Here is a 12339-nt window from a genome sequence, read left to right on the forward strand (position 1 = left end):
CCAGCTCCATTTTAAAGTATTTTCACCACTGTCCTGTGAATATGCTCAAGGTTTCCATACCATGTGTTCTGACTTGGGAGACTAATAAATATGATCACTTGGTCTCATTTTCAACTGTCACTAACTTGAGTGGTTTGAGACAGATTTCTGGACCTTAGTTTCTTCATGTGAGAACACTAAATGATACTGAGGTCATTTTCAACTCCAAAAGAGAAAAATAATCCTTTAAAAGATGCCCACAGTAACAAGTCAACACTAGGAAGAGGAAAAGATTTAAAAGTAAAAGTGAATGTGTATGGTGATTTAATCAATTTTTGTTTTAAATATTTTTATGAAAAGAATTAAGGCTATAAACTTAGAAAAAACCTAAATATCCCTAAAAATGTCTATGAACTAGTTTATCAAATAGTTTTATGTAAGAAAATTACAGAGTGAGTCAAAATAATTTTTCCTAAATTGCTATGTAGATAATACTTCTTTTTTTCTTTGATTTTTAGAAAGTTGGGCATAAAAAAATACCTAAACCTGCTTCTTAACATGGTACCAGAAGAGAGCTATTGCCAAGAGTTTGATTTATAGAGAAATCATGGTTCGACTGACCTTGGATCTAATTGCCAAAAAGAGCAATCTTAAACCCCGAAAAGAAGAAACCACTTTACAATACCTGAAGAAAATAACTCATATAAATTTTTCAGCCAAAAATATAGATGCAATTGTAAGAACTGTGAAATTATTTCCTATTTTTATATAATTAACAATGTAAAGTTTAGAAACTGGTATCAGGGCATACCTTCTTTTTAACTATATTTTGATTAGTCAGCTTTATATTATGTTTTTATTTTAGTTTCCTGCTTGTGATGTTAAACTTTAAAAAGTAAGCCTCTATAAAATACACCATTGTAATTGTTAAATATATGTGTTAAATATATATGTTCCCCTAAAATTCTTTATAGTGTAGCAAACTAGATTGAGAAGTATATGCTGGAAAATAATTTCAAAGATAATTAGTTTTGGATAATTCCAAAGCCTTGGAATATGAATTTTAACATATCAAAATATTAAGAATTATATGTAAGTACCATATTTCAAAACATGAACAGTGACATCTTTTTTGCACATAATTTGACTGGTTATATAAATTTAGGTTATACCATATCAGTTATATCAGACAAGATTATGTTAACTTGGATATATACTCTGTGCTAAGCTAATTTTCTCTGTGCTAAGCTAGTTTTTAGCTTTAATTTGGGAAATTTTAAAGGCAGCAATAACCCTTTTAGGCCATTTGTATTGGTATCCGTTGTCTACAATAAAATGCTAAAGACTACAGATAAGCAAAATTTTCTTGGAAGCATAAGCTACATGAGGGCAGGGATCATGTCTTTTTTTTTTTCACATCACTCTAAATCCCCTATCCAGTACAGTGCCCGACTCATATTAAGTGCTTTAATAAATACTTACTGAACAAATGAATGAATGAAAAACACACAGAAGCTCCAGGCAAAACTGTCAATTAAGACAGTCAGGGGTTGTTTTTTTTTTTTGCAGAGACCTTCGTCAGCTCCCATTCTATATTCCTTTCCAGTTTCCAGGTGAGCCTTTTCCCTAACTGCCCAAACCTCATGTTTCCTTTTTATTGCTCATCATACCACCACAGACAGCTTTCTCCAGAGAGCTTCCATTTAATGTACTTTTGGCCCCTCACAATCAGTGCTCCTTCAGTGTGGAGGACCTCTGTCAGGAGGAAAGCAAACTGGTTAAAATAATTCAACCGGTTCCTAAGATGTGGCTGTATTTTAAAAGATCTTGTTGACTTGATGAAAGCTGAGATATTTTTGAGCAGAATTTCACTTTACCTCTTGCCTACTTACTCTAGACTAACTCTACCACCACACAAGAAATGACAGACTTTTAAAAATACCTTTATTTTCTTTTTTTTTTTTTTTTTTTTTTTTGCTGTACGCGGGCCTCTCACTGCTGTGGCCTCTCCCGCTGCGGAGCACAGGCTCCGGACACACAGGCTCCGCGGCCATGGCTCGCGGGCCCAGCCGCTGCGCGGCATGTGGGATCCTCCGGGATAGGGGCACGAACCCGTGTCCCCTGCACCGGCAGGCGGACTCTCAACCACTGCGCCACCAGGGAAGCCCACCTTTATTTTCTTACCTCAAAAGTAAGTGGTGTTCATTTATAAAACACATATAAATACATATAAAATAAATATAAAAAGAAAGAAATTGACTTGTAATCCTTCCGTGCAGAGAAAACCACTATTAACATATAGGTGATGTCCTTTCAGTCTTTTTTCTAGGCATGTATTCATATAATTTTACAATAATGGGTCATGTTGAATACACTGTTTTCATTTTATTATGAGATCACAAGATATTACTGAAGAAATTAAAGGATAATTTACGGTTATACGGTATTCCCTTCAATAGCATTATCATAGTTTCTCTATTAATCCATTGTTCTTGAATAGCTAGATGACTTCCGGTGGTTTTTCAGTATTATAAACCACAACAGTTTATTTCCAATCTTACAGAAAGATTAAGCCCTGATTCATAATGTTGAAGTAATAATTTGTTAGATGCTTCAACTTCCAGAGGAGCCTAATTGCTTCCAAGGAAAACTGCTTGCCCTGGGAAAATCTTTCTTAACAAACACAATTTTACTGATAAGGTTACAGAATACTAAAACCTAGAACTAATTTTGTAATCATTCTAGTCTCGTTTTGACTGTGTTAAGAACAGAGGAATTCTGTTCTTTTATATTAACCTTAATGAAATGTGTAGAATGATTAAGTGAAAAACTTTCTTAAAAACACAAGTTTTCAGGAGAAATGAAGTATCAACTGTTTTTATTTTTCTTTTAGGAAGACCTCTCTCTTTGCAAAAATCTTAGTGTTTTATATTTGTATGATAACTGTATTAGTCAAATCACTAACCTGAATTATGCCACAAATCTGACCCACTTATACCTACAAAACAATTGTATTTCACGTATAGAGAACCTCGGGTCATTAAAGAAACTGGAAAAACTGTAAGTGCTTTTATTTCTAAGTAATGTAATTGTCATCATTACAGTAATATTTTTGCATGCATGCATTTCCTTTATCTGCCTCATTTTTATTCTTTTGCAGTATTATTAGTACTAAATAGATTGTTATACATGTAATACTTGATAATTTGTGTTTTATTAACCCTGATAACTTCTTTTGAAGGAGGGTGAGTTGTCTTAAGGGCTTATAGGGATACATACCTGAAACCTGCTTATTTAGGCTCAACTGGTGAAAAAAGTTTCCATGGAACCCAAATGAGTTCTGTGCCTTTTAGAATCACACATCTCAAAAAGGTAGGGTCATAGAACTGATAATGTTGATATAGATTTGATTGTAAAAGGCATTTACTGCTTATGATGATTTTAATTAAACAATGAGGCCCAGTGGATCCAATTTCCCCAGATTGGAGGAACAATCAGTGCTTCTCAAAAAGCAGGCCAAGGGCCTCAGAATGGGGAAAATAAGTGGGGTGGGAGACGCTTATTACAAATTCAGATTGCTATACAAAACAGATCAGCAACAAGGCTTTACTATATAACACAGGGAATTATATTCAATATCTTATAATAACCCATAATGGAAAAATAATCTGAAAAATATATATATATAACTGAATCACTTTGCTGTACACCTGAAACTAAAACAATATTGTAAATCAACTATATGTCAATTAAAAAATGCAGATTGCTGGGTTCCAACCTAGGTAAGCAAATCAGAACCTCTGGAGGTTAAGCTCAGAAATCTTCATTTTTAAACCTATGACCCAGGTGATTCTTATGCACTTCAACACAACAGGAGCACTGGTAGACAGGACTATTTCTCTCACTTCAAAAAAATAAATATTTCTCAAACTTAATTAAGTGTAAGAATCAAATAAATAAACTTTTCACTGAATCAATATAAAGAGAACATTCTGCACGTACAATTGACCCTTGACCAACATAGGTTTGAACTGTGCAGACCCACTTACACATGGATTTTTTTCAATAGTAAGTAATACAGGACTACACGAGCCATGATCCATGGTGGAATCTGCAAATGCAAAGTAACCAGAGATACAGAGTCCCCACTATAATTTATATGCAGATTTTCCACTGCATGGAGGTCAGCGCCCCTAACCACACACACCCCAACAATGTTCAATGGTCAACTGTATAATTTTCACATAGCTCCATGATTTTGTTATTATGTTTTTATCACTTCTAGACCATGATGCTCTCAGAATGTCTATTTTAAAATGGTTTATGGGGGGGGCGGGGTGGTGGTGTGATGAACTGGGAGATTGGGACTGACATGTATACACTGATGTGTGTAAAATGGATGACTAATAGGAACCTGCTGTATAAAAAAATAAATTTTAAAAAATGGTTTATATTTTGCAGATATCTGGGAGGCAACTACATTGCTGTCATAGAAGGCTTAGAAGGCTTAGAAGGACTAAGAGAGCTTCATGTTGAGAGTCAGAGGCTTCCCCGTGGAGAAAAGCTCCTGTTTGATCCAAGAACTCTTCATTCTCTGGCAGTAAGGCCAAATTTGATTATTCTGACAAAGAATATAGTGATCAATGCTTATAATGAAAAAAGGAAGGTATATCTGGACATTGTAATACTCTGCATGTTTATATGGCCAGTTGAGAATTTGAGAGCTAAAACTAATTTTTCCTACATAACGTCTCAGAGACTCAGCAGCTATAAAATGGGAATAATAATTCCTGCCCCTAGGGTAACTGGAAGGATCAAAAGAAGGATGAGAAAGGGTTATATAAAGTATGAAGTTCTAATACCGATGTTAACTCATTCCTATTTTGACCTTGGTGTGATCATGATTATTCAAAACTTAAAATTTTAAGAAAAAAGCCTTTGGAAAGAGGAAAGCACAGTTATTTGGAAAAATTTAAACAACCTAGAGAATCATTATAATGATCAGTCATTTTCTCCCTGGATTCTGATTTGAGTGTAGATTGCATTACGTACAGCGCTGCCTCATCCAAAGCAGGTAGAACTGGGAGCAGAGACATGAGGTTCCAGCTGTCACCTGACAACCGGTCAAATCACATAGAGGTGTCACAATGAGTTGAGAAGCAGGGAGCCAGAGGGTGCCGTGGAGGCTTTTACTAATCCTCAAAATGAGATTTGATAGGATACGCTACTTTCAATTCTGGGGCAAGGGATGTAAATGGAACAGATTTTGTTGGTTTTACTTTAGAGGGACCAAAAACAGAGGGCAATAGAAGGTTTTTTTAATGAAATGTATAACAATTGAGGGGTAGTGCTATAAATTGAAAAAAAAAGGAGTGATCTGATTTCTGTCCTACCCTCCCTACTATCCCATAGAAACAACTGTGTCTCAGCTCAACCGCAGCTGAACCAAGCAGACTCATGCCACTGTGGACATGGATAGTTTTATTACAGATTATCACCAAAAACGTTTTTGCTTGCTCATTTTTGCAGATTCAAGCAGTTCTGAAATTCTAAATATAAGGTATATTTTTTAAGCTGTACATCAGGTCTTAAAAAGTATCAGGAAGTATCTTCTCTAAAGGTTAGCTATGTGTGGACACCTGGGTGGGTAGTTTCCATCTTGGTAGAGAATCCCAGGCCTTAGATTTTAAGATGGCTCTGATTTAGTGTTGCTCTATTGTATATTTATGTCCTCATTAACGGCTGATGTTGAACTTCTTGTTAATTAGATAATTATTATTTTAACTGGTTTCTGAACATATGGATTACCAAGAGAAAACTATATGGAGAGATAGACATAAAAATAAAAATCAGATATTCTTTCAATTCTTGGTCATGTTTCCTATTTAGAAAAATAAAGGTAAAAACTATTTCTCCTAGGGACTTCCCTGGCAGTCCAGTGGTTAGACGCCACGCTTCCAATGCATGGCGCGTGGGTTCGAGCCCTGGTTGGGAACTAAGATCCCACATGCCACACAGTGTGGCCAAAAAAACCCCAAAACAAACAAACAAAAAAATTATTTCTCCCTAATCTTAGTGATATTTAACACAAAATGATAATTTGCTTGAACTGAAATAAGCATTTTTTCTATATTGTGTTATCATTTGCTTATTGGGATATCTTTTTTCTCTCTTTGCTTCTTTCTTGGCTTCTTTCTATAATTTCTCTTACATCTTAGAAGAGAAAAATTGGACTCACGAAGGAACTTTAGACAAAAATACTAAGTTACATTACAATTACTATAGTTCTAAAAATTCCATCTGAAAAATAATATGACATAAAAACAAAATCTCCAAGGATTTTTATTTTCTTGCCTAAAGAGCAAAACAGCCTGAACTGATAAATTTTTAATTTTTCACAGGTTAGGATTTCTGGTTTCTATATATAGTATTTAATTAGACTATTTATTAACCCTAATTTAGTTACCTTTCTTACAGAAATCCCTCTGTATATTGAATATCAGCAATAATAATATTGATGACGTAAGAGACTTAGAAATACTGGAGAATCTTAATCAGCTCATAGCAGTTGACAACCAACTTCTGCATGTGAAGGTAAGGTAAAGGAAAATTTTTTTAATATTTACATGAAATTGTGATTGAAAAATACTTATTTTGCTAAATAACTATAAAATGTATTACTTTTGAAACTATTCTGAATTTGTCCTAAAACCAGTTTATGAATCTTTACTTCTTAATGCATTTATTTGCATAATTCTGCATCTTACCTGGTTTTCTCTTCCATACCCCAATGCCTCCATCCCTCACCAACAGAAAAATGTTTCTCTGAGAAGGAAGTATATACTTTTTCCACTCTCTATTATTTTTCTATCAAATGTTTCCCTCTGGAGACTAGATTTCTTGCCCCTTAACTCTGCTCTCCCAACGAATGAGTTTCTAGTAACTGTGACTAGACCTGAACTCTCTCCCGGCTGCTCCTCCTTGGGGTACACCTGGATCTTTAACTTATTCTAATTTGCACTAGCTACATTCATGTCATGTTATGCCATATCATGCCATATTCATTCAATTACTCATTCATTCAAACATGTATTGGGCACCTACACATTTGCCAGGCACTATACTACTCCATGTATTGAAAGAACAGAGGAAGAAAGAGTAGAGTCCCAGAGATTAAAAAAAAAACATGGTCAGCAAGTGATAAGACTACAATGTGATTCTGTTTTCATAAGTATTGTGGTATCACTAACTTAGCCTGGGGCTAGGGAAGGCTTCCTGGAAACAGTCATCTGTGAGCTGAACCATTGCCAAAACCTCACAGTTTCTGGTTTGGCAATGGGGTGGGCTATTATATAATTTCTTTCTTTTAAAAAAAATAATAAATTTATTTATTTATTATTGGCTGTGTCGGGTCTTCGTTGCTGCGTATGGGCTCTTCTCTAGGTGCAGCGAGCGGGGGCTACTCTTCATTGCGGTGTGCAGGCTTCTCACTGTGGTGGCTTCTCTTGTTGCAGAGCACGGGCTCTAGGTGCACAGGCTTCAGTAATTGTGGCACGCGGGCTCAGTAGTTGCAGCTCACGGGCTTAGTTGCTCCATGGCATGTGGGATCTTCCTGGACCAGGGCTCGAACCTGTGTCCCCTGGATTGGCAGGCAGATTCTTAACCACTGCGCCATCAGGGAAGCCCTATGACATAATTTCTTTACATAGGATCATAGAAAGAAGAATAGGCTTCTTTCTGTCATAAACAGAGCTCTTATTTCAAAACCACTTTCAGACAGCTATCCTCTGACCCTAAAAAAGTTACCCCTGGTCTTGTTTCCAAACTCAGGACTATTACCTGGCTCATCTAATAACTACTTTAAGCAGTAGATAATTATGAAAAGAAATATTATTCTACTACAAATGAATTCCCCAAAATATTCAAAATGCCATTGAACAATCATGGTAGATATTTAAAATAAAAAGAAATAAGGGGCTTCCCTGGTGGTGCAGTGGTTGAGAGTCCGCCTGTCGATGCAGGGGACACGGGTTCGTGCCCCGGTCTGGGAGGATCCTACATGCCGCGGAGTGGCTGGGCCCGTGAGCCATGGCCACTGGGCCTGCGCGTCTGGAGCCTGTGCTCCGCAACGGGAGAGGCCACAATAGTGAGAGGCCCACGTACCGCAAAAAAAAAAAAAAAAAAAGAAGGAAGCATGACTCAATTAGTCATTTCAACTTACAACATGAAGGAATTAAGAAGTTCATGGGATAAATTCTGCATTCAAAATATTTTAAATTTTAGACTGCTCTTCTATGCTTTTTCATTGGGCATTTTGTATTCATCAGAATTATTTAATTTTCCTATGATTTCACAGTATTTGTATCCATACTGTGATAGATGGGTAGTCTTATATAAGATACTGTATACTATATGTATGATCCTATTCAAAGTGACAGAGCCTGGAGTTTAGGTATTTGATTAAGTAGAGAGGACCTGGGATGTGCACAGTGTTCAACATTCACGCCATGGGAAATGGGAACAGAGTGGCTAAAGACAGCAGCTCACTTTCCTGGGGAGAGAATGGTGGAGAAATCCATCTCCCAAATCTGCAAGATAAGTATTTTCCCTAAATGTTTTTGAAGGCCAGGTTCTAAGCACAGTGCTTGGCAAATGTTCAGTAATGAGTGCTGAATATATGAATACATCTTGAAAGATCTGGTTAGTTGTTAATTATCATAATTACCAAGATTCAATGCAGTTATTGTCATTACTTTTAAAGTCTTATTCTATTATGCTTTAAACTCTGAATAGCAAAGGAGAGTTTAACTGGACAAAAATGCTAGCCTATAAATACTCCCAAAGGAAGTTTTTCTGAATGACATTAAAACCAAGCTATTTTGCCTACAATGATTCTCTAAAGCCAAGTTAACGTGAGATTAGAAAGGAAGGTATGGGGCCATGGTCATGAAGCTGACTATATTCTAAGTGCAACAGAAAGTCACTGAAAAGATTATATTTTTTAAAGATTTCCCTATCAGCTATGTGAAGAATGGGTTACAAGAATGACAGCAAAGAGATCAGTTGGGAGACTACAGCAAAAATTAAGTAAGAGAAGATGGCTGCTTGGAGATAAAAAGGAGTGGATGGATTGAAGGTATATTTAGATTGAACTCATGGAATCTGCTGAATAGTAGGATGTGTAGGAATAAAGAAAACAAGAATCAAGGTTTTTGTGTGCAGAACTAAGGAGACAGTGGTAGCCTTTACAAGTTGGGGGGATACAAGGGAAGGAATAAAAGAATTCCTTCTATTGAGAAGCCTATTCGATACTGAAATGCACGTGTAAAGTAGGCATCTGGAGTTCAAAGGAAAAGCTAGATTGGAAAGTTTGGGAGTCAACAGCATTTAAATGATATTTAGAGTCAAGGGACTGGGTGGCAGACAAAGATAAAGAATAAATGAGGCCACTCTAAAATTTAGAGATCATTTAGATGAGAAGGCACTAGTAGGAGTCAAAGATGTAGGAGAAGACAAGAGAAAAAGGAGGTTTAAGGAAGAGGGAATGGCCACTTGACTTGAATGCTGTTGAGTGGCTGACATGAGGGCAGATAAGAGGTTAATAGAAATGCACTGAATCTGGCAATAGTGAGATTAGGTCTGGTCAACTGTGTTTTTTGCATATTTCAGAATAGAGTATTTAACAGGTGTTTGCATTGTTTTCTCTTGTAACCAAAGCCCCACATACCTGTTACAAACTTCTTTCCATGTTATGGATTGAGAAATTTCAGGCTTTTCATGAAATACTTCCCCATACGTGAAATTTCAGTATATAAACTAAAGGACAAGAGAAGGGAAAATTAAAAGGTTGAAACACCTTAAAAACAAAGTTAGAGGGGACAGGTTTAATTTGTTAAGAAGTTGAACCAGAGAGGCTGTGGTTTAAAAATCACAGCTCTGTGTCTATTAAATAAATCATATTAAATAAATCTATTAAAATAAATCATATTTATAAGGAAAAACGTTGCCACAAAGAAAACTCCAAGCCCAGATGGCTCCATTGATGTATTCTATCATATACTTAAAAAAGAAATTACATCAAAACTACAAAAACTACTTCAGAAAAATAGATAAGCAGGGAATACTTCTCAACTCCTGTTATCAGGCTAGCATCATCCTATCCCCAACACTATTACAAGAAAACTACAATGAATAAAATAAATAAAAACAATGTCCCTCATGAACATAGATTCACAAGTCCCTACCAAAATATTACCAAATAAAATCCAGCAATATAGGACTTCCCTGGTGGCACAGTGGTTAAGAATCCAGCTGCCAATGCAGGAGACACAGGTTCGAGCCCTGGTCTGGGAAGATCCCACATGCTGTGGAGCCACTAAGCCCGTGCACCACAACTACTGAGCCTGAGCTCTAGAGCCCACGAGCCACAACCACTGAGCCCACGAGCCACAACTACTGAGCCTGCGCACCACAACTACTGAAGCCTGCGCGCCAGAAGCCCGTGCTCTGCAACAAGAGAAGCCACTGCAATGAGAAGCCCACGCACTACAAGGAAGAGTAGCCCCCACTCGCCGCAACTAGAGAAAGCTCACGCGCAGCAACAAAGACCCAACGCAGCCAAAAATAAATTAAGTTTTTTAAAAAGTCCAGCAATATATAAAAAGATTATCCATAATGACCAAGTGAGATTTATCCCAGAAATCAAAGATTGGTTTGACATTCAAAAAATCAACATGATGGGGACTTCCCCGGTGGCACAGTGGATAAGACTTCGTGCTCTCAATGCAGTGAGCTTGGGTTCGATCCCTGGTCAGGGAACTAGATCCCACATGCATGCTGCAACTAAGAGTTTGCATGCCACAACTAGGGAGCCCACATGCCATAACTAAGGAGTCCACATGCTGCAACTAAGGAGCCCGCCTGCCTCAACTAAGACCTGGTGCAACCAAATAAATACATAAATATTTTTAAAAACCAATGTGATGCACCAAAAAAATTAAAGGAGAAATATTCTATGATCATCTCAATAGATGCACAAAATGCATTTTTAAAAGTTCAACAAATTATAAATAGAAGGGAACTTAACCTAATAATTGGCATTTATGTAAAATCAACAAAAATATCATACTTGATGATTAAAGACTGGATTCTTTCCCCCTCAAGACAGGGAATAAAGCAAGGATGTTTACTCTGCTTTATAGAAGGCTAAGCCAGTGCAATAAGGCAAGAAAATGAAACAACACTCAGTTTGGAATGGAAGAAGTAAAACTATCTTTATCTGCAGACTACATGATAGGGTATATATTTAAAATCACAAATCTATAAAAAGCTATTAGAACTTTCAAATTTAGTAATGTCATAGGATACAAGGTCAATATGCAAAAAATCAATTCTCACATACTAGCAATGAACAACTGGAAAATGATATTTTTTTAAAATACCATTTACAATTTATGTCAAGAAAGATTAAATACTCAGTAATAAATTTACGAAAATACATGCAAGAGCTATAGAATAAAAACTAAAAAATATTGGGAAAAATTAAAGAAGACCTAAATAAATGAAGAGAAATAACATTTTCATGGATTGGAAGACTCTATATTATTAAGGTGCTAATTCTTTCCAAATTAATGTATACATTCAACATAATCCCAGTCAAAATCCCAGCAGATTTTTTTTTAATTGACAAGCTGATTCTAAAATTTACATGATAATGCAAAGGACCTAAATACCAAAACAATATTGGTAAAAAGAATTAATGTTGGAGAACTTACCTGATTTCATGACTTTAACATTATAATAATCAAGACAGTGTGGTATTGGCATAGGATGGATACAGAGATCAAGGAAACAAATTAAAGACTTTATAAATAAATCTATACCTATGTTCAACTGATTTTTTTTTACAGAGGTTCTAAGATAATTCAATGAGGGAAGGATAATCTTTTCAACAAATGCTGGTGGAACAACTGGACATCCAAATAGTGAGCCTTCACCCTTCATACCATATACAAAAACTTACTCAAAATATAACATATCCAAATTTAACCGCTAAAAAATAAAAGTTCTAGAAAAAAAATACATTTGAGTTCTTTAAAAGAACACAAAAAAATGACCTATAAAAAATTGATAAACTGGACTTCATCAAAATTTAAAACTTGCTTTCTGAAAGACATTATTAATGAAACAGTGAATCACAGAGAGAAAATATTAGCTATCATGTACCTGACAAACAATTTTTATCCAAAATATATTTTTAAAAACTCTTACAACTCTATGGTGAGAAGACAAGCAACACATTAAAAATGGGCTAAAGATTTCAACAAAAACTTACAAAAGAGCATATACTAATGGTCAATA

The 12339-nt window shown here is 35.8% G+C and overlaps 1 protein-coding gene across 1 annotated transcript in view; it reads left to right on the plus strand.

The window, feature by feature from the left end:
- Positions 1-572: 572 nt before the first annotated feature.
- PPP1R42 (protein phosphatase 1 regulatory subunit 42) overlaps positions 573-12339 on the plus strand; it is a 37965-nt gene continuing 26198 nt past the window's right edge. The window contains exons 1-4 of the mRNA XM_082601712.1: positions 573-715; positions 2873-3039; positions 4441-4579; positions 6457-6573. Coding sequence (XP_082457838.1) covers positions 587-715; positions 2873-3039; positions 4441-4579; positions 6457-6573 — 552 coding nt within the window. The 5' untranslated portion in view covers positions 573-586. The remainder of the gene's footprint in view (positions 716-2872; positions 3040-4440; positions 4580-6456; positions 6574-12339) is intronic.

Source organism: Mesoplodon mirus (genome assembly GCF_964341445.2).
Source record: "Mesoplodon mirus genome assembly, chromosome: 16".
NCBI classification, from domain to species: Eukaryota; Metazoa; Chordata; class Mammalia; order Artiodactyla; family Ziphiidae; genus Mesoplodon; species Mesoplodon mirus.